The sequence below is a fragment of the Argentina silus genome (assembly GCF_951799395.1).
Source record: "Argentina silus genome assembly, chromosome: 12".
NCBI lineage: Eukaryota > Metazoa > Chordata > Actinopteri > Argentiniformes > Argentinidae > Argentina > Argentina silus.
This window is the reverse complement of record NC_139666.1, coordinates 9,296,769-9,323,553: the sequence shown is the minus strand read 5'-3', so window position 1 is coordinate 9,323,553 and position 26,785 is coordinate 9,296,769. Positions and strand designations below refer to the sequence as shown.

Here is a 26,785-nt window from a genome sequence, read left to right as displayed (position 1 = left end):
ATACTGTTACTCTCCTCTCCTCTGGGCATGATCCCACAGGACCTAGTGGGACTAGGAGAGAGCAGAGGTGATGGCTGCGGCCCCCGTCCTGACTTTCTAGCTCACCTGTCATGTTGCAGTAGACCTGTGTGGGCCCCAGGGGACCACTCCCATCTGGATCAATGGAGAAGTAGCCTGAGGAGCTGCCCATCAGCCTATAGGCCTCACAGGATGCCTCATAGATAGCTGGGGGGTAAAACAATTATAGGTTGTATTGGGACATAGTAAAACTCAAGTAAAAAAGAATAAGAAATCCAGAGGGGTGATACACTATTCTATTGGCTAGCGGATGATACCGATACACAAAGACTCCAACCTTCAAAACTAAAGTCACAAAGCAAGCGAGCACACTAACCCTGGTAGTGCCGACAATCGTCCTCCCATAAAAAAAACAAAAAAACCTTTATTTTAACATATTTTATGCCAGACAACATAGAGATATAATATGTGACAAGGTACATGAATAACAATACACACATATCAAAGCGTTTACACCCCTGACCTTACGTGTGCCTCTTAAACATGAAACATAGAGGGTTGCCTAGTTTCATTATGCATATATAGTAGATTTGAGAAGTTATGAGGGGCCCATTTTCATTCAGGTGCTGCACTTTTCTGTCACGTTCTCCCGGACATGCAAGGACAACTGCATCCGCTGGTGTATAAACAAGAAATCAGCATTCTGGAGCAGGGAAGTCTCACACACAAGGGTTGTAGCAGAGCTCTGTGATGAATATCAAAGGGGAGCCAGTGTATGTCAAGAGACGCCACATGAGAGGCGAAACTTCCATGTCAGACTGAGCCTCATCTCGACGTGTTGCTAAAAGATTTACCACATTCTCAGGTAGGTAAGATTGAGAAATACCAGAGGAGAATACCAAAAGGTTACACAATCTGGAAGACCATCGCTTGTTTTTGTTAAATGGAGCATAGCGCTAGTTCAGGCAGGGCACTCTAAATCAAACCGCGCAGCTGTCCGTCAGATGACATGTCAGGTGTTTCACAAGTATGAACAAACACCATCACATGTTCAAGGGACAGAGGCTTAAAAGCAGCAGGTTTACACTCCCCCATTCAACAGTTGTGACATGGTTGCAGGGAGCACATTTTGGGTGGTCGTTCCACCCACCACCCCCAGCCTCCAGTCACTCTGTATGTAGCAAAAGTAATGGGCTCCCTGCCATATTGTATACATGCATATTGTTGATGTTTATCTCCAGTCAGAGCTCTACAGAGCGGAGCCATCCAATTACACCAAGCCTAAATGTATTATCATTTTCATGGAATACATGATTAAATGTATTGGTGTGAGTGTCCTGACTGAACTCTTTAAATTGCACTTTAGATGTATATACATATACAAATATAGGAAACCTCTTGACGGCACAGTACAGCAGATAGGAGAAAGGTGTAAAGTACTGTAGTATTAGTAGGAAGGGCAGCTCACACACGTGAAAAAGTCACTATCAAACAGAACAGCAATACTGTAGAGATCAGTCAGTTGCTGTAGTGTAGGAGGGCAGTGTTTGACTCACCATTGTGGCAGGTGGCTCCAGTGTATCCTGTTCCAGAGCAGTCACAGTAGAAGGAGCTCCAGGACTGGGAACACTGCCCTCCATGCTCACAGAAGTTGGGAAGACATCTGAGGAGAAGGAGAGAGAGAGAGCAGAGACTGAAGAAAGACTTTTTGATTGTCAGAAACACTGGTATTCTAAAGCCGAAGGGACAGCAATACCAATGTAGAAAAATGTTTTTTGTCTGAAAATAAGATTAGTCTAGATACTCTATCAATACAGTGTTCCCTAATGTAGACACATTTCCTATCCATGATCACATCTGACCAAACTACTGTATCAGTGAAAGATAATTAAAACTAGATAAAAGATAAATCATGGTAGAGAATAACTATAAATCTCTCTTTGCAAACTCGGTGACAAAAACAGGGATCAGATACTCTATTAAAACAGTGTTTCTTAACACAGACGCATTGAATGACAGTGTTTAGTATTATATTATCTTTTTTCTCCAAGATTCCAAACTTTTATCAGGCAATAAACACAAACAATTCAAAATGTAATTGTGACAAATTAAAGACGGATAAAGGAAGATTTGTTGACACTGAAAAAATTAAAGTCTTCCAAGAGCCCTTAAGACATATCTCTTCGATCTGCCGAGCCATTTATGTTGGGTAAAAGGACTGAGGCAAGCTCTCTTTGTGTGTACCACACTGATCCTTTCATTATCAGTTAAGCAGCCTCCCTGTTCACCAATATATTTTTAATTTCCTTGCTATTATCAAGACACAGTCTGGCACCCGAGCCGTTGAGAGGAGAGACAGCACTGTTTTTGCATTTTCCTCTTAGTTGTTTATTTATGATTTACAAGGCTGCTCACTAAATCCCAAATGATTTGGGACCGTTCCAAACCCAAGATTGCGTGGCAAGTAAAAAACAAGCACACATGTCAGTGTTGTGTCTAAAAATAAGAACATCATCATGTCTAAAAACCAGAGCACGTGTTTATGGGATTTCAACACCAGTCTTTCACGGAAATTCCTGACCGCTGCTTTCCTGATTAATAGTCCTTTCCTCAAGCCTCCTTGAGTTTCGCATAATTGCCGGCCTTTCAAGCGCGCATCTATAATTTCATACACTTTCGTCTCTCTCCCATTAATTGCCCCGAAGCGTGGCGACCACAGCTCGGATAAGGTTGCAGGCCGTGCTTTAATTACCGTCAAGCTATTTCTATTGTTGTGTTCATGGGCGCCCTCACAGGTCATGAAATTACAGTAGCCAGTGCACAGAAGTGCACACTTGCAATAAATTGAGTCATCAAGTTTGATTGGACACAGAGAGAAGGAGATTAACCCTCATAAAGGTTAATCTTCCAGTCCTTTAATGCTGCATAGGTATGGTCATTACACAAAAACACTGCAAGAGAGGGATACACATCACTGAAAATATTATAGAACATTAACCAAAGCTGAACTTAAACCTTTCCCTTACTACGCAGCCTGCTTTCACACAAGCCAATCTCTCTCCGCAGCAAGAGATTACTACAGTATGAATCATATAACATGGTTGTGAAGTATTTGACACACTATTCTTTCTATCTCTCTATCTCTCTCTAGCTGCCACCTATTCTGTTCTCACAAAACCATAACATCTCATTCCATCTTTTTAAACATCTCTCTCATCTTTTTGCCTCGCTGTGTGAAAGCCATGTCTGCTCATTCATCTGCATAGTCTCAGATACTATCGAGTCTAACAGCACCTGAGTCTGTCAGCACTTGTAGCCAATTGTAAGAATCAGCAAGATGCAATTCTGACATCAGAGAGGATTCCCCCTCAGGGCGAATACAAGGGAAAATGCCAGCTCTCCTGTTTGTCTCCTCCCATGTAAATGTTCCAGGCAACTTCCACAATGGCATTTAATTCAGCTCATATAGAGAGGCCTGCTAATCCCACTCATCGCTCCAACAACAGGCCAGTAGGGTAATGAAGGATGGCATGATTTAGGAAGCTGCTTGCTTGCAGGGCCCTTAGCCAAGGATGGTGTTACTCGGCTCCACTGACGTTTAATTGGATGATCCTGTCAGTAAGCCTATCTCTATTGGCTGGCTTGTCAGTGACATTTCAAGCATTGTCTGGATTGGAGAGAATATACTATATAACACATCAACACATTATTTTTCGACTGGACTCCTATTTCTGAGTTTAACCATTTATTTTTAGCCTTAGTTTTGCCATCCATACATCTTGCAAATCATGACATTGTGATAACAATGTAACATCAAGTGTTTGGATCCTTGCCTGTCATGGATGCCACAGGTGTCAAACTGAAGCTCATTGTAGTTCCCCAGATGTCCTTCCCGCACTTGGTTGAAGTTCATTGGCTGGCCATTGATGGAGAAGAGGCGCATGCACCCCTGGAATGCCTTTGTGGGGTTCTTACAGCCTGAGGCCTCCGGAGATGGACAACCTGGGAGACAAGTACAGTTAGTGTTAAAAACTATTTTCATCATACAGGATTGATCTGGATCAGGATCTGTCTTTAGATTATAATGCCTCTGTCCCAATATTTACACTTACACACTCTTTACAGTAGTATGGATGGCCAATATATTTGTTCGTACTAGGCAGTGTGCAAGTTTGTGTTTTGAGACATACATAGTGTCTGTCCTCTCACCTCCGAAGTAGAGGTAGTCTCCTGCCTCCAGGTGGTCTCCCAGCTCGATGGTTGAGGACGGCTCGCTGTCCAGAGTCATGGTGACCTGCAGACCTCGCGTGCTAAGACTCACAGAGTGCCACAGTCCATCATTCACCCTATGACCTGTGGACGCACACATTTTCTCAATTATTGAAATGTATTATAATTATATAAAGGGATTCCGAATTGGTAACACTTTAAATTATTTGCATTGGCTGTTCATTAATGATTATGTAAACAACCAATGGACACCGTGTTTGGGATCTATGTGTATCACTCAGTTTGGCATAGTACATACACACTATTCTTTATCCTTTCCCAGTTGTCACTGGCCGTTGACAGGTCATTGTAAATAAGAATGTGTTCTTAACTGACTTGCCTGGATAAATAAAGGTTAGAAATAAATACATACAAATATTCTTCATTATGAGGTAATGGGACACAACCTGTGGGTGGGTAGAAATAGGATAACCCCTACACAGTTTTCACATTTTGTTACATTGGAGCCTGACATTTAAATGCATTGAGTTTGGATTTGTTCTACTCCACACATTCAAAGCAAACACAAATGATAAATGACGTATAGAAATAGTTAAAAATGAATAACTGAAATGTCCTGTGTGAATAAGTACAGTGCATTCGGAAAGTATTCAGACCCCTTAACTTTTTCCACATTTTGTTACGTTACAGCCTTATTCTAAAATTGATTAAATTCAATTTTTTCCTCATCAATCTACATACAATACCCCAGAATGACGAAGTGAAAACTAATTTTTAATAAATTAGCAAAAATGTTTGCTAATTTATTAAAAATAAAAAACTGAAATATCACATTTACATAAATATTCAGACCCTTTGCCATGACACTCGAAATGGAGCTCAGGTGCATCCTGTTTCCATTGACCATCCTTGAGATGTTTGTACGACTTGATTGGAGTCCACCTGTGGTAAATTCAATTGACTGGACATGATTTGGAACGGCACACACCTGTCTATATAAGATCCCACAGTTGACAGTGCATGTCAAAAACCAGGCCATGAGGTTGAAGAAATTGTCCATAGACCTCAGAGACAGGATTGTGTCGAGGCATAGATCTGGGGAACGGTACAAAAACATTTCTGCAGTATTGAATGTCCCCAAGAACACAGTAGCTCCATCATTCTTAAATGGAAGAAGATTGGAACCATCATCAGTGAGGTGACCAAGAACCCAATGGTTACTCTGACAGAGCTCCAGAGTTCCTCTGTGGAGATGGGAGAACCTACCAGAAGGACAACCATCTCTGCAGCACTCCACCAATCATTTACATTTTACATTTATGGCATTTAGCAGATCAGGCCTTTATGGTAGAGTTGCCAGATGGAAGCCACTCCTCAGTAAAAAGGGTTAGGGCCGCTTGAAGTTTGCCAAAAGGCACCTAAAAGACTCTCTCCACGAGGAACAAGATTCTCTGGTCTGATGAAACCAAGATTGAACTCTTTGGCCTGAATGCCAAGCGTCACATCTGGAGGAAACCAAGCACCGCTCATCACCTGGTCAATACCATCCCTACGGTGAAGTATGGTGGTGGCCGCATCATGCTGTGGGGATGTTTTTCAGTGACAGGGACTGGGAGACTAGTCAGGATTGAGGGAAAGATGAACGTAGCAAATCACAGAGAGATCCTTGATAACCTGCTCCAGAGGGCTCAGCACCTCAGACTATGATGTTGTCCCCTTCCAACAGGACAACGACCCTCAGCACACACCCAAGACAATGCAGGAGTGGCTTCGGGACAAGTCTCTGAATGTCCTTGAGTGGCCCAGCCAGAGCCCGGACTTGAACCCGATCAAACATCTCTGGAGAGACCTGAAAATAGCTGTGCAGCGACGTTCCCCATCCAACCTGACAGAGCATGAGAGGATCTGCAGAGAAGAATGGGAGAAACTCCCCAAATACAGGTGTGCCAAGCTTATAGCATCATACCCAAGAAGACTTGAGGTTGTAATTGCTGGCAAAGGTTCTTCAACAAACTACTGAGTAAAGGGTCTGAATACTTATGTAAATGTGATATTTCAGTTTTTTTTATTTTTAATACATTTTAATAAATTAGTTTTGGCTTTGTCATTATGGGGTATTTTGTGTAGATTGATGAGGGGAAAAAAATTATTGAATCCATTTTAGAATAAGGCTGTAACATAACAAAATGTGGAAAAAGTGAAGGGGTCTGAATACTTTCCGAATGCATTGTATATGAACCCTTGACAATGACAAACCAAAATGAGGACAACGCACTCAAATTACCCTACCCTAGTGTTTATTTAGTTAGTGTTTAATTAATTCATGAACATTAATCTCTCTGAAAAGTTCCTGTCTATCATTAAAAAGTGGATAGTGCATACAAGATCAGGCCATTCTTCCAATGTGAGCAGCTGGAGAGTAATGAAACATTATTAATTTGTACCTATTTCTATAATTTTTTCACTTTGAATCTGTGGAGTACATTGTGTACATCAGTTTAGAAAAAATGTAAATGTAAATGCAAATGTGAAAACTGTATAGGGATTCACATACTTTCTCTCAGCACTGTATGTGGTAGATCAGCATGCATTTAAAGCACTGCTGGAGGAATGGTTAAACATCATGCTGTGTCTGTCCTTCTGTTGTTATTATTATTTGATAAAACATCCTACATGGCTTTAAGTTCAAGCTTCAAACGTAAGCAACAGCAGTTATGGAATATGAATTTTGATTAGATTTAGGTTGGCCTTTAAAAGTGAAGGGGTTTTTCAAGCTGTGGCAGTTTTCTGTGTCTACTATTTCCTTTGTGCCTACCATCTGTTCAGAGTATGCCTTCTCCAATCCAACATGATTATCCATGTTATTTTTCAAATGGCAATCCTGTAGCTAGAACCCTTACAAAACATTCAAAATACCACATAGTTAGAAGATGACATTTGTCTTCAACCCTGTCCCAGGAGATTAAGCGTGCTTTGAGTTTATTGAGGGCAAAAGTAATAAAAATGATGTCGATGAAATGATGTGCAAAAACCAAACACAGACAGTGTAGTCTCTCTCCCTAGCTGGATGGGTGATGGATTAGGTCTTCACTGTCTGTCTGCCATGGTAGAATAACATAGATAATAAGCCTTTTATAGGCTTCAGCACATATCGAGACAGACATAGAGGCCCTGCACTGCAGATGGACTCTGTGTAATCCATATTGCAGTGAGGTTACAGTGGGGTCAGGTATGTACTGTGTGCCCTTGCCCTCACCAGTGGAGCCCTCTGATTGCTGCTGGGCTGACATGTGGTGAGTCTCAGAGTCAAAGTGAGTCATGCTTTATCCCCTGTATTACATACAAATGGGTATCCGACTGTTTATCTGATTAACTAGAATAAATATCCGCATTTGTAGTCACCAACAGATGATGATGTTCATTCAAGCCTACAGAGCTCTGGGTGGTTTAGCTGGAGGCTGTGTGCCCTGGTCCTCACCGGTGGACACCTCTGACTTCTGCTGGGCTGACGTGTGGTGGGTCAGGCGCAGCCTGCTGTTGCTGATCTGCAGCTCTAGTCTCTGGGGCTCCTGGGCCAGCCGGGTGGAGAGCAGGAGCCCGTCTGGGTTCCAAGTGCGGAACTGGAAACGTACTGCGAGGCCCCCCATGGAAGACGGCGTCACCGGGAGCGACAGGAAGCTGCTGCTGGAGCTCAGGAAGGTGGTGGCCACCAGCTGGGGCTCCGAGCAGGAGAAGGTCACGTTGCCCTGGAGAGGGGGGAACACCACAGTGGCAGTAATTTACACATATTTACACATCATCAACATTGTTAATGCATAACACTTGAAGCCGCGCACCTCAGCATTAACTAATGCTGCTTGGTGTGGTCAAATATGCGCCTTTGATGCATTTGCAGGGACTGGGCTCAGGGCGCAGTTGGGGGAGTAGTCGCTTGCAAATTTAAACGCTCTTTCACAAATTCGATTGTCCATTATTCACATACATGTAATTACACAATTGTTCTCTATTCAATCATCTCCTTAGGTTGACAAGAATAATATGTGTACTGTTGTCACTTTATTGTCACTTTTTGACACTGTTTCTTACTTATTATTGAATTGTTGATTGTAGACTGCTGTTGTTGAGCGTGGAGCAAGTTCCCAAAACATTTCACTGTGTCAATTACAACTGTATGCGATACATGTGATGAAAAACATTTGATAAGTGTTGTCTTAGTTTCAATATAGTTTTGATTGTCCATTATCAACAGTTTCTGGCTGAGCACATGAACACAACAACAACTACATTGGAATGAAATAGAATTGTAAGTGAACATTGTGAATGAAGTTGCAAATGATGTTAATGTCAATTTACAATTCTAGTTCATTCCAATGTAATTATTGTTGTGCTCATGTGAAAATCAGGTAGAACCAAAACATAATCTTTCAATGCTTGATAAAGCCGACGGACGATCTGAAATCCTCATAATGTGTTACAAGAAGACCAAAATGCAGGAATTTCTTCTGAAATCAAATCAAATTGTTAAGTTCCTCCTATAAGCCAATCTGAGTAGGTCATCGGATAGTCCAACAAAAAGGGAAAATAAATCGCACTGTAATTCTCTGTAGTTCAGAGGTCATGCTAGGGAACATGCACCAGAAGACCATCTCATCCCATGTCAACTGAGGGCAGCATCCCATCAGTCCCCTATGCCTGGGAGGCAAATGGGTGCAATCGCAGCACTTTGACTTTAAATGGGAACCCTCGCAAGTATTGGTAGTATTCTATAATTTCTACATTGAAAATCCATTATTATGGAATGTCAGTCACAGTGAGGCAAACATTGGTCACTCTCTCACTTGTAATGTAAGTAAAGGCCCTTTAACATAGCAATCCGAGTTCTGAGGGGGAGGAAAGGTGTCTGTGATGTAATGTGGCTCTTTGGCCCTCTGTCTGTCTCCTTCGAGTGGATGCGGAGAGGGAGTGGGATCCAAATGATAGGCTCGCTCTGCCTGGGGGCTAAATCTATTCATAGATTTCTTACTTAATGGCATAGTAGTGAGGATCTGATAGAGCTTAATGATGAAGAGAAAATAGATTGGTTTTCTTACTCAATTTCTTACTCTGCAGTGCAGTTGGTGCAGAGAAGACAGTAGTGGCTGTCCTGGATCTCTTACAGTTTAGGGACCATGGAGAAAAAGCTATCTGGAGGAAAAGCTGTCTGAGAGCTAAGCTATGTGACTAATTCAAATACAAATGTGATTAAACGTGATAGAATCACATTGCAGCAATATGTGAAATCTCACTTCAACAGTGCAATTAAAATTGGCTGTCTGGGAATCCAAGGAACAAGGCCAGGTTGGTTGGTAACTTTCTTATTCCCATAGTATTTTGATAATAGTGTAATATTCTGTGAAACATATGGATAAGAGTAGCTGTCTTAGCACATTGTATATCTGTTTTTTAACATTTGAAGATCAACATACCTCTCAGTGCATTGATTAAAGATGAGTATGAAGGCCCTTACCACACTGTATATCTGAGGCTTGCGTCGTTTGGCCAGGTCGATGATGTTGATTCCGTTGTAGTAGAGGTTCTCGATGCAGCCATGGAAGTTCTTCCTGAGGAACGTACCAGGTTTACCAGGCAGAGGGATGCCCCCGAAGCTCAGCTGGGATAAGGAGAGAGAGAGACAGAGAGAGAGAGAGAGAGAGAGAGAGAGAGAGAGGGTGTTTGGAGACAAAAATACATTAGAAATGTACACACAGTCAGAATTATACAATATCTCTATACTATAGTATACTATACTATATAGCTTCAATACTTTCCCACTTAGAGGTAGACCTAACTGTAGGACAGATGAGGTACTCAGGTAAGTACGGTATAATACTATCAATGACAGTCATACAGTAGGTGTTTGGATGTCCACACCTCATAGTCGACCTCCAGCGAGTCTCCTTCCCCCTTGGTGCGGAAGTGCTGTGTGTGGGTGTCCACGGTCAGGTTGACCTGCTTGTTGAAGCGCTCGATGAGGACAGAGTGCCAGTGCTGGTCATCCAGAAGACTGCCCAGAGTGACCGCAACACGACCACTGCTGAACCGCAGCCTGGTGTCGTCTGGAGCAAGAGAGAGAGAGAGAGAGAGAGAGAGAGAGAGAAAGGGGGGGTGATAGAGAGTGTAAGTTATTAACCAAGGATCGATATGATTATCAGTATTGATCATAACAATGCAAAGTTAATTGAAGGAAGAGGTGCTCTCAAAAGAAGTGCTCTCATAGGACATGTCGTATACAACACACCACTTCATAAAATTCTATCCTAACTCACCTGCAGACAACGTGAACCCTTAAACGTCAGAGCCCAGCTAGTGAACGGAGCTCAGGTGCAGTGGTAATTGAAAGGACAAGGGCATACACACACACACACACACACACACACACACACACACACACACACACACACACACACACACACACACACACACACACACACACACACACACACACACACACACACATATCTCCCCAGACTCCATTTAAAATCTTCAAAGACATTGAATTCCCAGAGGCCCCTTCGACTTGTTACCCATGATCTTTGCCCTCTCTCCTCTGTGTCTCACCCAGGTTGAGGTAGAGGGCCAACCTGCCCCGGTGCAGCTCCAGAGTGATGTAGTCTCCCCTCTGACCCTCCCCGTGGAGCAGGACCCCCTCAGCCTGACGACTCTTGAAGCGCAGTGAGATCACGTCCTTCACCGTGCTCATGGACTTCTGGTTGAACCGGTAGAGTAGCGAACTTCTGCCGTCAAAGTCCGCCACGTCAGACTCTATTACACAATCAACACAGAATGAAATGGTTCAGCGTTGGATGATTACCTGTCGCCTGTCATTGACAGGGAGTTTATGCAGAGTTGTCGCTCTCTGGGTTTTGTACCTGATAAGTATATGCTAATATTGATGGTATTGTAATATTTTAATGTATCATGCCCAAAGCCACTTTCATGCCTTACTGGAGAGGGAGAATCGCTCTACAATCTCTGACATACACCTGGTATTTTCCTTAGAAATTATAGTATATGCTCTCCTCTCAGTAATAAATGAATTCCTGTGTCATTCAAAATTCAACAATTGTGTCATTCCTGTAAGTCTTAGAGAACATGGTTAAGGCAAGTTGTGAGTCTACCATTGGGGGCTTTCTGTGCTTTACCTATACAATTCAGTGGGAGCCTCATGCATAGATACATGAATCTGTGTATAGGCAGTACTTTCATAGCATGAAGATTGCATAGCAAGTGTGTCTTTACTATATCTTCTTCCTCTCTCTCTCTCTCTCTCTCTCTCTCTCTCTCAATCTCTATTTCTCTCTTCCTTCCCCTCTATCTCTCTCTCTTCCTTCCTCCCTATCTCCCCTCAACTGATTCACATTCAAATTTCTATCCCCAAATTTCTATATATGTATATAATTTGAGTTTGCCAAATCTTACACTGTGTCATATGATAGAATATGAGCATATGATGATGATCTCACATCATCAATCAATCAATCAATCACATCCATCCATTATAGATGTATGCCACTCCCATCAAATTTAATATTGATTAACATGATTATCTGACAGACTTAGTAATGGGCTGACTTTTGATAAGTACAGTATATTCATATGGTACTGTAGCCTATGGTTCCTTTTTTAATTCATACATTCCTCTCTGGTTGTTCTGCAATAAGGTGCTGCTGATGGAGCATTCAGAGATCCTCATTCATCCAACATTAATACAGGGATCATGCTGTGGAACCGTTGGGTATTATGAAAGTGCTCACTCAGGGATAATTATAACTGTCTTTCACAGAGCAATAATTCACTGGCTGATCCAGTTAGTGCTGCTTCAGAATGCGTGTGCGAGCCGTCACATGCAGTGACTCCCCTTTATTTATTTAGCGTTGCCCAGGCAGGGGCTCGGTCTCCAGGGCTCTAAACTGGCAGGCCTGTCGCTGTCTTTCTCTATTAGACAGGGGGATTGTGTTTGGTCAGCACTTGCTTTAATCATGAGTGATAAAAGGAGTGCCTACTTTAGTATCAATATCGACCTCCTCCTTCTCTCGCTGTTTCTGGTTGTCCTCCAACGTGTGTATTGCCTTCACCAAAATATAATTGATTATCTTTATACTGTAGTATACACTCACACACTTTATTAGGTACACCTTGCTTGTACTGGGTTGGACCCCCTTTTGTAGCCCATCTGCTTCAAGGTCAGACTCAGAATCAGAATTCTTTTATTTGGCCAAGTATATTTGCACATACAGGAAATTGACTTGGTGAGGTTGGTGCATGGACATAAAAAACAAATAGCAAATATTGACAAGAAATTTACAAAATAGCAAGGTATTAACAAAATAGCAATACCAAATTTACAAATTTACAAAAAAGAGCAGCAGAACGATTCATCTTGTAGGCTGTGTGAGACTAAATGGCAATGAGGCTAGAGGCTGTGAAATGGTTGTGGGGCATGTACACTATAAGTTAAGAATAATTTTAAATAATTATAAATTACACTGTCAGTGCATTGTTTGTGTGACAGGGTGGGGGGGGGGGGGCAGAGAGAGGCAGGGGGCTTGGTTGACCTTCTCGGCTGACCGAATGATCCGCTGCAATCTGCCTTTGTCCTTGGCAGTGGAGGCAGCGAACCAGACGGTGATTGATGAGCTGAGGATGGACTCAATGATGGCCATGTAGAACTCAACCATCACTTTCTGCGGTATGTTGAAATTCTTCAGCTGCCGCAGGAAGAACATCCTCTGTTGGGCCTTCTTGATGGTGGAGGTGATGTTCTCCGCCCACCTGAGGTCCTTTGAAATTATTGTCCCTAGAAATCTGAATGACTCAATAATGTTAACAGGGGAGTCACACATGATGAGGGGGCGGTTGGGGCTGGGCTTCTCCTGAAGTCTACTACCATCTCTACAGTTTTTAGGGCGTTCAGCTCCAAATAGTTCTGGCTGCACCAGGAAGCCAGGCTGTCAACTTCCTCCCTGTAGGTGGCCTCATCAGGAGATTAATCCAATGAGGGTAGTGTCATCCGGGAACTTCAGGAGTTTGACAGAAGGGTGGCTAGAGGTGCAGCTGTTGGTGTAGAGGGAGAAGAGTAGAGGAGAGAGCACAGCCTTGTGGGGCTCCGGTGCTGATGGTCCGGGGCTCCGAGACAAGCTTGCCCAGCCATACCTGCTGCTTCCTGTCTGTCAGAAAGTCAGTGATCCACCTGCAGGTGGGCTCAGGCATGCTCAGCTAGGATAGCTTGTCCTGGAGGAGAGCTGGGGCGATAGTGTTAAATGCAGAGCTGAAGTCCACAAACAGGATCCTGGCGTAGGTGCCGGGGTAGTCTAGGTGCTGTAGGATGAAGTGAAGTCCCATGTTGACTGCGTTGTCTACAGACCTGTTGGCTCTATAGGCAAACTGCAGTGGGTTAAAGAGGGGGTTGGTGATGGCCTTGAGGTGGGTGAGCACGAGGCGCTCAAAGGTCTTCATTACCACAGAGGTCAGGGTGACTGGTCTGTAGTCATTAAGGCTTGTGATCCTCTGCTTTTTGGGAACTGGGATGATGGTGGATGTTTTGCAGCAGGCAGGTACCATGCATTCAGCCAGTGAGGTCTTAAAGATGTTCGTAAACACCGGAGACAGCTGGTCTGCACAGTGATTCAGTGTGGAGGGGGAGACAGCATCTGGTCCAGCTGCCTTGCAGGGGTTCTGTTTCTTAAACAGTTTGTTGACGTCTCTCTCCTGGATGGAGAGAGGTGCGACAGGGGGGAGAGGGCTATAGAGGTTAGTGTCACTGTCCAGGCTGGGAAGGAGAGGTGTGATAGCTGTGGGGGAGGGTTGGTTTTGTGGGTCAGAGTCAGGGCTGTTCCATTGTCTGTCGAATCTACAGTAGAAGTCGTTCAGGTCATTTGCAAGTTTGAGGTCTTCCATAGAGTGGGGAGATTTGGTTTTGCAGTCTGTGATCCCTCGAAGGCCTTTCCAGACTGATGAGGAGTCGTTGGCTGCAAACTGTTGTTCTAGCTTCTTTGAGTACTGTGGTCTGGCCTCCTTAATCTCCTTGCCAAACGTGTACTTAGCCAGTCTAAACCTTTCCTTGTCTCCACTCCTGAAAGCCCTCTCCTTCTCCAAACGAAGCTGTTTGAGTCTTGCTGTGAACCAGGGCTTGTCATTGTTGTAACTCACCCTGGTGCATGTTGGAATACATCTGTCCTCACTGAAGCTGATGTATGATGTCACAGACTCTGTGTATTCGTCCAGGCTGTTAGAAGCAGTCCTATAAATGTCCCAGTCTGTGGTGTCAAGGCAGTCACGCAGCTGCTCCACTGCTCCTCTGCTGCTCCAATTCTTTGATGTCCGCACAGCAGGTTTAGAAAGTTTTAGTTTCTGCCTGTATGCCGGGATCAGATGAATAAGAGCGTGGTCAGATAGTCCCAGAGCCGCACGGGGAACTGCGTGATAAGCTCTGCTGATGGTGCTGTAACAGTGATCCAAAATCTTCTCTTCCCTGGTCGGGCATTTGATTAACTGTTTATATTTAGGCAGTTTGTGAGTTAAGTTGCCCTTGTCCCCAAGGACAATAACTGGGGAATATGTGTTCACCCCCTTCTCTACACTCCTAATATTTGGTCGGCGAGTTGGCGTTGAGCCACTTTCACGTCAGCTTGCGGAGGGATATATAAAAGAAGCCAATATAAAAGAAGTGAATTCACATGGAGAGTAAAACGGTCTGCACGTGATGAAAAATGATTCCAGGTCAGGAGAACAAGTTTGCAAAATCACTTTCATATCGTTGCACCAGCGTTGATTTATATAGAAACAGATCCCACCTCCTTTCGCCTTACGAGTAGAAATCGGGTCGCGATCTGCCCATAACAGCTGAAAGCTGGGCACATGTACAGCAGTCCGGTGTCGATTCCATCAGCCACGATTCCGTGAAACACAAAACAGAAGAGAGGGAAAAGTCTCTATTTGTCCTGATAAGAAGACGCAATTCGTCCATTTTGTTGCACAGTGTGCGGACATGTAAAAGGAGTATTCCCGGTAGAGGCGAGTGTAATCCTCTCTCCTTGAAGAGCACTAAAGCCCTGGCGCGTTTGCCACGGCGTCGCCGCCTTCGTCGCACTGCTTGGCCAAGGGCTAGAGCACCTTTGACCAGAATGTCCAATAAATCCACGGATGAGGCGAGAAAGTTGGGACATAAATCAGATGGTGTTGAGTCCCTGATGCATCTCGTCCCTCGTGAAAATAAACTTAGTGGAATCACAATTAACGGAATTAAAGACTAAAAACAAACAAAGAAGTGCGCACCAACACACCGTGGCAGCCGTATGAGGCGCCATCTTGTAATCATGCACAACACGGTTCGACGTGTTGTGCATTCAGAGATGGTCTTCTGTATACCTTGGTTGTAACGAGTGGTTATTTGAGTTACTGTTGCCTTTCTATCATCTCGAACCGGCATCAACAACGCATTTTCGCCCAGAGAACTGCCGCTCACTGGATATTTTCTCTTTTTCTGACCATTTTCTGTAAACCCTAGAGATGGTTGCTGCGTGAAAATCCTAGTAGATCAGCAGTTTCTGAAATACTCAGACCAGCCCGTCTGGCACCAACAACCATGCCACATTGAAAGTCACTTAAATCACCTTTCTTCCCCATTCTGATGCTCAGCTTGAACTTCAGCAGGTCGTCTTGACCATGTCTACATGCCTAAATGCATTGATTTGCTGCCATGTGATTGGCTGATTAGATATTTGCGTTACCGAGCAGTTGAACAGGTGTACCTAATAAAGTGGCCGGTGAGTGTACAGTAATCATCTCTATGCATCTCTACAGTTTCCACTAGCTAGGGTTTCTGCTGTTGGAATTGTACAATATGTGCCTCTCACCATTCACCTAGTGGTACAAGGCCGTACCCAGTACACAACACAGAGACATAACATCAGTTGCTAGGGAAAGGGGGGCCTAGGATCTGTAGCCTCCAAGTCCAAATTCCATTGCAAGTCATCATCATTATATGCCATCACACACAAGTCAATTATTCAGCAACACAACATCAGCACTCAAGCATCTCCCTGTCGAACCATGTTTTAGAAGGAATGTATGATGGGTGAAGGACATACGCTAGAGCTTCTTCCACTGCAGTACAAATGGGCAAGAGAGACATACATTATGATTTTAGCTAAATGTGCATGCCTGAACATGCCCCGATAGTATCTGGACCTGTGTAAACATACTCTTGCTAAAGTTATTTAATAATATACAGTGCCTTCAGAAAGTATTCAGACCCCTTCACTTTTTCCACATTTTGTTGTGTTATAGATTCAATTTAAAATGGATTAAATTAAAATAATCCACACATAATACCCCAGAATGACGAAAACACGTTTTTTGAAATCTCAGTAAACTCATTAAAATTGAAATACAGAAAGACATCATGTACATTATTCAAGTATTCAGACCCTTTGCTATGACACTCTTAAAATTAGCTAAAATGCAAAAATGTCATCAACAAATCACTCAATAAGTTGAATTGAGTCCATCTTACATGAACTATTATCCTTGCATTAAGATGGACTCTAATCAACTTATTGAGTGATTTGTTTATGACATTTTTGCATTATAGCTAATTTTAAGAGTGTCATAGCTAAGGGTCTGAATATTTATGTACATGACGTATTTCTGTATTTAAATTATAATACATTTACAGAAATTTCTAAAAACCTGATTTCACTTTGTCATTCTGGGGTATTGTGTGTGGATTGATGTCAAATTCTTTTAATTTAATTAATTTTAAATTGAGTCTATAACACAACAAAATGTGGAAAAAGTGAAGAGGTCTGAATACTTTCCGAAGGCACTGTAATAATAATATATGCCATTTAGCTGACACTTTTATCAAAAGCAACTTACATTGCAGTGAGTGCATGCATTTTTCAGTATATATGGTCCCAGCAGGAATCATGTTAGCGTCATGCTCTACCAACTGAGCCACAGAGGACCCCACACACATATTTCAAATGCAATATGCTAATAATGATATTAGCTAGACTACAATGCATAGGTGGTATAAGGGATGGTAGACTGTATTGACTCACTGTAGGCACATCCGTACAGCTCCACTCTGAGTCCAACCCACCCACTGGGGTTCCAGTCCAGGGGGACGAAGCGCAGGAAGCGGGTTCTGATAGAGTGGGGGAGCTTGTGGTGGACGACACCATCAGCATTCATGTTCCCCAAGAACCTCTGGAGACACACAGGAGGGAGGAGGGGTGACACAGAGACAAGGTCAGATGCAGTTTGCCCAGGATAAATACAAAGTCATGAAAAACCTTGAGGGAACTGTATTCATTCAACTAAACAAGACAGCAATTACAGAACCAATATCAAGGGAAACTCTCCAAAGCAAGGATGGTTGAAGATGACCTTGTCTATGGAAAATGAATGGAACAGATCCCCAGCAAGGGATTTCAAAAGGGTCTAGGTATCTGTGTGTATTGAAAGACATGAAAAGGAGATATATTGCAGTCCTTTTGAAAAGTATGAAAAACAACTAAGTGATGACACAGCAAAATCTATGCCATGTCTTTCTTCTCCCCATTATTACAGAGAAATTTGATGAAAAACATTCAAAAGGGACATGAGAATTTCCACTGCTGCCACACACAACTCAGGGGGAGAAAAAAAGGAGCAAGTAGAAAAACAATCGGTATCACATTTTGTCTTCTTCTCCCAAGGAGATAAAAATGAAAACCTCTCTGTGAAATGCGAGATGTCATTATTCTTCTTCATTTCCATCCCCCTATACCCTCCACTGCATCAACAACCTGCACCACGGAGGGGCCAGGGGACAGGAATAGATAGATAGATAGATAGAGAGAGAGAGAGAGAGAGAGAGAGAGAGAGAAAGAGAGAGAGAGAGAGAGAGAGAGAGAGAGAGAGAGAGAGAGAGAGAGAGAGAGAGAGAGAGAGAGAGAGAGAGAGAATGCAAGGTACCAAAAAACGAAACTCAGATGACTGATGACCAGAGCTCGTCATGACAGATTTGAGGCAGGTGACGAGCTAAATCGATAATGATGTGTATTACAGAGTAACGAAAGATGGATTGTTGACATCGGGGCTCCAGGCTCTGTGAATAGCCCAACAGAGTCGATTCACTTCTCCTAGCAGCAGAAAAACACAATGGCATACAGATAGGATAGAAGACTTGGTTGCACACACACACGCACACACACACACACACACACACACACACACACACACACATACACACACACACACACACACACACACACACACACACACACATACACACACACACACACACACACACACACACACGGAATGCAACAAAATGGAGGCGACGTTACCCTCTGAGGGACAGAGAATACACACATGGGTTGCTTCATAGATAATGCAGAAGACACTCTGACAAAGTAACTATTTTGGCTGTTATTCTGATTTATGCCAGCGCTTTAACTGTTGTGAGCCATTTAAGTGGGGCCTGGTGACTTTGTTTTAGAGGAGGTGCAAGGTAAGCACTTACAAATGCGCTGTACAGTAACTCATGTCTGTGCAAGATAAGCATTTAAACATTTCACTGGGGGTTTTAACACAACCAGACAGAGCGTATAGAGGCCATTTCTATGCATGTGAGCTGCAAAGCAAATAGTAAAATATAAATAATATAAAAAATCTCATTAAAATATGGCTTGTATATTCATTTTTGAAATAAAGCTATTTCACAATACTCATAGCAATTTAATACAACAGCATCTCATACCAAAAATGAGCTTTCAATTACTCTGCACTGAAGAATAATCCGACCAAACCTACAGTATTATCCTGCATTGCACACCGCAGTTTACTACAAACTGTAATAGTCTAGGGGGTTTCTTTCTCACAAAATGTATCGACCCAGATGAAGCCCCAGCTAAGATGAAACAGTATGTGAAATAGTTTTTGATGACGAATGAATGTCTTGATTTTGTCTGAGCTTTTATTGCATTTCCAAGTAATTGCTTTCGTGGGAGATTACGTCTGAGGTGTGTGTGTGTGTGTGTGTGTGTGTGTGTGTGTGTGTGTGTGTGTGTGTGTGTGTGTGTGTGTGTGTGTGTGTGTGTGTGTGTGGTTGAGATGTGTGTACTCCTCTTTGTTTCTCCCCATCCATAATATATTAGTATGGGGAAGGAAGCATACAGCAAATGCACCCTAAAACTATTTATATTGATTCAACTGAAAAAGAGTCAAATAATTGTCTTCAACTGGGCTCATCCAGTCCAAGTCCAAATACTGTACCTTCTATTTCCCAGTAGTAGTTAAATCAATTCCACAGTAATTGGTAATTGGAAGTAAATTAGAAAATAGCAAAGTGCAGCAAATACTCAAATTACTAAGTTATACATTTTGCAAACAAAGTTTGGAATTTGGAAAGGAAAACAAAATTCCCCGATTAAATGTATGGTATCAGGTCATACAGGTATCACTCAGAATTGAGCAGATTTAATTTTGAGTATTTAAATGTTGAGAAAGTGTTGAGTATCAAACGTGTGTTGATTATACGCAGAGTTCAATTCATACAGTATTATCACATAGATGTATTACATGCTGTGAATGGCACCACAAGTTTATAGTGTATTTAGGTCAGCAAAGGTCACTTGTAGTGAAGTGGCTTGAAGTCATTTAAACAGTTAATTAACCGTCAATTAGATGGACAACTAACAACATGGCGCGTGATGATGTTTGGGGTCGATCTAGTTACTGCGTCAGATGAGAATAGCCCCTACAGACTACTGTTCCATTACACAAATAGATACTCAGCACAGTCACACCATAACATGTTTCCAGGCTGGAAAAAGCTTGCAACAATACATCCCCTCAATTACTCTGCATAAGACCTCCCACCGGAGCACAGGGCTCAGGTTAGTCACCGTCCACGTGAACAGCTCCTAACCCCACTGTGACTTCATTATTTCTATTTCTGTATCGACTGCTGAACGTTCTCTCTCCCTTCCCGTTCATTAGGGCTCTTTACTCTTCCTCTCCTGTGATGAGGTCCCTCATGTCACTTGCATCAGATGAATGTACACAAAAGTGCATGCGTGCACACACAAACACACACACACACACATACACACATACACTCTCTCACACTCTCTCACACACACACACACACACACACACACACACACACGCACACACACGCACACACACACACATATATAAGATGATCCTGCACATGATGATCTCAACACATGTTCAGGATATCACCATAACAACGGTTATTAAGTATATATATATATATATATATATATATATATATATATATGTATAATTAGCTTCCTCCTGTACTGTATGGCCATGGTTGAATTGGTGTACAGTATAAGCCACAATGCTGGTTACACTTCATATGAAGTTGCACATATAGGTCTATCAACTATTTACATTTGATTCCAATGTACTGATATAGCTAGTTAATAACACTTAATTAATTCATAACACACATGTAAATAAATGCTTAAACAGATTCTAAAAGTGGTAAGACCACAAGGTGGTATAAACAACCACACTGTTTCTTGAAGGTCATCTCACATCCCGGTATTGCTCTCTGTGGACTCTGTGTAATTGTATTATTGAACATATACCCACCATCCAAGCTTGCTAGAGATATTTTTGCAAATTGTTTCACAACGGGGTAGAAAAATCAAATCAGAATTAAAACACTGTCAAATTGAGGGAGAAATACAATGATCCTGACAAGCGTAGTAGGATTTGATTTCTGTAAAAACTAGCCAAATATTGGAATTGGTATTTTAGAGAGCAATGTCTTTATTTGGAACAGACATGATTAATGTATTGCTTCTACTCTCAAAAACAGACTGTTCTGAGGCTGAATCCTCAAATGAGACCAAACGAAAAAGTTCATTGCCTCGATATCTATCTTAATACTATATTGCTCAAAAGATCTCCTGATTTCATCACCATCCAGCTGGTCACCCACAGACATGAGTCATTTCCCATCCTATCCTCTCCCTGGCTTTGGCTAATTGGGTCATTAGCAGCTTGTTTAAGAGAGCCAATTTGTTGTTGCCAATATCTATGGCCTGCTCCCCATTGTGTCATCCCAGTCCTAGGTATATGATTCCTAGAGACAAAGACTGAGGAGAGCTTTAAAAGCAGATAATCACGTTGCCACCGTGACATGGTTTGACACAGGGCAGAGATAAAAGGACTGCAGCTTTGTCTTTGAGTCTCTGTGTGGGATGTGTGTGTGTGTACTTGCGTGCGTGTGTGTGTGCATGTGAGCCCGTGTGTGTGTGTGTGTGTGTGTGTGTGTTGCTGCGCACACCTGCCTTGGTGTCACATTTGTGATCAAAATCCCTTTTTTTCCATATACATATGTTGATATCTTTCTATCCCATCACACTGTGTGACCTCCCGGGTGCAGAGTGGCAGAGCCCTGGCACTCACAGCAGCTGGTGTTGTCTCATTAGCCCCCTCAGCCTGAGAAACAGTCAGCAGGCCATTACCTTTGAACCGCACTTGTTAAAATGCCAGACGCACGTCAATTAATATCTCAAAAGGCATAGGTTAAAACTGTGGTTAGCCACCTTTGGAGTGCCTTCGTTAGGGGAGCATTGCTAATTAGCTGCCACTCACTGCCTACCATTTTCTTTTTCACTGTTTTGGAAAATGAAATAATAAATAATCTCCTGTCAAAGTATAGATTAAAGGAGAGATGCTGTGAGTATTGAACAGGCTAGATGGTGGCGCTAAGACTGTCCTTGATGGACAACAACAATAACAAAGAAGCCATGTTTGCTGTTTTTAATTAAGAGAAGACTGATGAATCTCACCTTGGGCGATTTATGACCTGAAAATATCCTGCTCTAAGCAAATTGGTTCAATGCACTATGTACATAATAGACACAATCAGTGTGTTTATTAACACTAATCATGCCAAACAGACATCCACAGCACCATGTGACTCTATAATAAAATAAAGCTGCCATTGTTAAACCCATGCCCTCCTCCTTCCCTAACTTTTGCTAAATGTTTGTTTTTAACATTATAACGTTGTTACAATTTACAAATCACACACACACACACAAATAAATAAATCTGGAAGCATTGTCATGACTACCACAGATTTTTTTGATAACATCTCCAAGTTACGTCCTGATTAACACCTGCTCCCAGGCTAGCCTTACGGGTCTGATTGATTGGCAGGTGTGTATCCACGCACAGGTAGACATACAAATTCGCCCCTGATTACAGACATTTGGAACACTTTTGTGAGTAACTCGGTTGCTTGTTATAAGCCAGCAGACAAAATCAATATTTGTTTCGAATGTGGTTTGTATGGTGGAGCATAGAGGCGATGAATTTGTCTGTAAACTGTGGTCTACACCAATGTTGTCCATCAGTATACCATATTCAATATGTAAACTCTCAAATATAACATGTGATATTCTAATGATTCCTAAGTCCTGACTTAAGTCCGGACTATTTTTTGCAGGGAAAGTATCTAATTCAATGATTACACTGTTACACTAACATCCACAAATGGAAGTCTCCAGATGTCAATCTGGGTACGTTGGTTAGTAACGATTGCCCGTGGTTTCTAGTGTTAAGCAGCCATATCACTCTGTATCTCTCTGCTGGCTTTCATCTGAAGGAACGGTAGCAGGGCTAGACCAGGTCACCACCTGGATGGGTGATCAGATGCTGTTGGAAGTGGTGTTAGAGGGTCAGGCTCATAAGCCAGAGCTATACATATCAGGACATTGACTGGGGCCGCTGCTCTGCAGAGGATGCCATCCTTCAGCTGAGATGTTACACTGCGATCCTGACACTAATGGCCATTACAAATCCCATGACATTCATACCAAGGGGTGTTTGATAGTAAAAGAAAAGAGAGACTATACATCCACTTAATTCACTGACAAATGACTCACATTTAATACTATGTGCTTTCATCTTCCTTGCCTCAACACGTACAGTAATAGCCTCCCGTATTAATTACCTGTGGGTTGTCATTGGACATCAGTAATAGAAGACTGAACAATAAGCATCTGAGAAGGTGATTTACTCTACAGCCTTGTGGTGAGTGGACGGTGATGACAGCCATGAGCTGAACCTGGAGCCACAGAGGGGTTGGTTTACCATGAAATCAAAGGAGGGGAAGAAGGGGTGAAATTCACTTTCACCTGGCCAAACACATACAGATAATTCACCATCACCACACATACTGTACATTGTCATTTGGGTAGTACTTCCTATTACAACAAAGAATAAAGTGGTAGTAACATTGCAATAGTAAGGTAACAATGAATAGTTTTATATCACAGTAATATGTATTTTATTGTGAGCAACTATTCATTGTTACCATAGTATTACCATGTTATTACCCCTTTATTCTGTGCTGTAATAGGAAGTGCTATCTTCATTTGTTTCTAATAGTCCATTTACCAAATATTTTGTATAAAATAATGTCTGTAAATAACAACCATTGTTATTTAACAACAACAACAATTTCAGTGGTACATGTGTTGGTGGTGAGTTAAAAAAAATACAAAAAAAAGTTTCATCCTTCTGTACATACTTGTAGTCTGAAGTAAATCATATATTTTTCAAGACGTGGAGTTGAGTAAATAATTTAAGTAAGGCTGCTGTCCTGCAGTAACACCACCAAGTATAATTAATTATAAACCATGAGAAGAGAGACACTCCACATCGCTGAGCATATCTGATATGCCACCGTATTGTAGTCATCTCAAAAACATCTGACTGACAAGTAGACCAACTCAGGAATGATGAGTTGTACAGTATCAATTTTTACGTCTTATTCCATAGCTGTTATTTTTAACCGGATTGAGATTTATGTAAATGTATTTGACATAACTGGGGCGAACACAATGGGTTATAAAGAATTTATAAGCACACCAGCAACATCATGAGGTACAAACAGGCTATTTTCTGAGCTGTTAGGTCAATTATGCACAGTCGTTAACCAAGCACAAAAGCTATGGCAGCACAGTAGATGGAAACATGTCACATGCAAAGTGAAGCAGATGTGTAACACCCCACGCATTTTTAACAGACACTAAAGCAAAACAACTGTCAAACTAACAAAAAGCTCTCCTTCGTAAGGATTACACACAAAGAGATAGTGATTTGAGTTACTCCTAATCTTTGTCAAAGACTATGCAAAACAGGGGAGAGACTAGAACATTAAATATAGTTTAGCCATCTTCTCTCTTATGGACTCCACAAGCTAACAACAGTAACTTGAGTACAGGAGAGAGTAAACATGTTAGCCTTGATGGTTAGGGTGAAATGAGCTGCAAAGCTTCAGTTAAAGGAACATTTGAAATGGAGAAAAAAAATACTGTATCTATGGCAATAACGGGCATCACTAACTATTAATGACATGTAGGTTCCCTATATAATAATATGTAATGTATGCTATTTAGCTGACGCTTTTATCCAAAGCGACTTATATTGCAGTGAGTGCATACATTTTTCAGTATATATGGTCCCAGTCCTCTCCAGTTATGAGTATGGTGGTTGAAAATGAGATATGGAAGTTACAACTACAACAAAAACTCAGAACATCCAATTAAAGCAATCCAATACATTCACACATTGAGATGTTCTGTGATGCACTCTTTGGATCAATCACAGATCATGTATGAGACGACTCACCCCTACTCCGTACAAATACACTATATTTAAACTCACCCCTACCCCGTCCTCCTGTCTGTACTGCTTCCAGGCTCGACCCGTGTCACTGTAGAGCAGCAGGAAGCCGCTGGTCCAGTCTGAGCTGTCGTAGCGCCCCTGTGTGGCCACGGCCGTCACCTCCATCCTGTCCCTGAGGTCCACCTGCAGCCACGGCTGTCTGTCTGTGACCAGGGGGGACCAGCCTCCTGCCCCTGGAGGGACACCAGAGAGGAATACAAGATCCCCTTTAGCTTTTTGTCGATGCACAGTGGATCGAATTGTGGTCTGTGTTCAGTCTAGATAACCCTCTGCCGGTGGGCTCCAACCTGCTATTAATGTTGTATTCCTGCCCTGCTGTCTGTATTTGAAGCATCTTTCGCTCGCTAGGCGACACTCTCTCTGAGGTTTCAGATCATTGAGGAACATCTAGAATATCTAAACCCTTTACTTGGCAACAACATGCCTTGATGAAATGTGAACTACAACATTTTCCAAGAATAACTCTTCAAATGTTACCAGTGCATTTGATATGCTAAATACACTGGTGAACAGTAGAACTCTGTCAGCCTGGGAGAGTATGGAGGCAAAGTCTTACATGGAAAGACTAATGCAAATGTGTGATATGACTGTGTGGTGTACAATTAGGCGCAGACCCCACAAGCTAACCCAGCGATCAAGCTGAAGAAACAGGTCAGCTCTGGCAGAGGTTCATTACTCAGCGACTGTAGGCTAGGACATAACACCATGGGAGGGGATGAGAGCAGAATATCAAACCAGAGTCTTCCCGCAATGGAAGGAAGAGGCATCGTTTACTGAGCGCCCCCAGGGGACAGGATAATTATGTTTGTTACAAGAACACGTGGTGGAAGTTGGCCACTGCTAAAAATATCATCCAGCCAGGTTAGACTGTTCCTTCACCTCCTATATGTATCTATCTATGTATCTATGTATCTATCTATCTATCTATCTATCTATCTATCTATCTATCTATCTATCTATCTATCTATCTATCTGTCTATCTGTCTATCTGTCTATCTGTCTGTCTGTCTGTCTGTCTGTCTGTCTGTCTATCCATCTAGTACATTCCTTATATCACGCTACAATCTGTAACCTCGATTGTTATAGCTACGGGTGATATTTTCAGAGTGTAAAACTGTACTGAAATGCACAACATGCTTGTTTTAATCATATAATTGAATCGTTCCTTCAGCGGATTCAGATGATCTCCAAACCTCTTTTTTAACGATGGCCATGAGTAGGTGGTGATAATATATGCATATCTAAGGTAAACAGTGCCCAATTACAGTATGTGATGCAAACGCTGGCAGCTGCATTTCCAAAATCGTGTCTGATTAAAGTGCCATCCTATCTATTCTAAATATTACTGTTGATGTTGATAAGATCCTCTGCACAGTTTTTTAGCAGGCTGAGAATGACCTCATCTATCTTAAGATAAAAGTATAGGAATGTCTTCAATGATTACGCCCTAAAACATCCAGTGGTTTCCCAGTTAAGACAGAATGGATTATTGCAGTAGATAAGAATATACAGTAACAGTTTCCATTACTCACCATCTCTTCTGTTGAGTTTGGCGAAGTGGGGGGAGGTGCTGCCCGAAGTTTGAGTTGAGCTCTGGAAGGAGGCCTGGGGCAACATGGACACCAGAGGGCCATTGCAGTTATCTGGAAAGCGGGAAATATTGTTATATTAATCTTAAGTTATGAAGCTGGTAACGGGGATCACAACAACAACATCATCATCATCATCGTCATCATCGTCGTCATCATCATCATCATCATCATCATCA

At 42.2% G+C, this 26,785-nt stretch overlaps 1 protein-coding gene across 1 annotated transcript in view; it reads right to left on the bottom strand.

Moving 5' to 3' along the window:
- Positions 1-26,785, bottom strand: part of LOC310813341 (contactin-associated protein-like 5) — a gene marked incomplete at both ends in the record, with an annotated part of 52,441 nt that overhangs the window by 13,273 nt on the left and 12,383 nt on the right. The window contains 11 exons of the mRNA XM_083682282.1: positions 106-225; positions 1,575-1,681; positions 3,852-4,020; positions 4,228-4,371; positions 7,727-7,994; positions 9,755-9,898; positions 10,159-10,343; positions 10,846-11,049; positions 17,352-17,499; positions 24,997-25,190; positions 26,550-26,660. Coding sequence (XP_083538408.1) covers positions 106-225; positions 1,575-1,681; positions 3,852-4,020; positions 4,228-4,371; positions 7,727-7,994; positions 9,755-9,898; positions 10,159-10,343; positions 10,846-11,049; positions 17,352-17,499; positions 24,997-25,190; positions 26,550-26,660 — 1,794 coding nt within the window. The remainder of the gene's footprint in view (positions 1-105; positions 226-1,574; positions 1,682-3,851; positions 4,021-4,227; positions 4,372-7,726; positions 7,995-9,754; positions 9,899-10,158; positions 10,344-10,845; positions 11,050-17,351; positions 17,500-24,996; positions 25,191-26,549; positions 26,661-26,785) is intronic.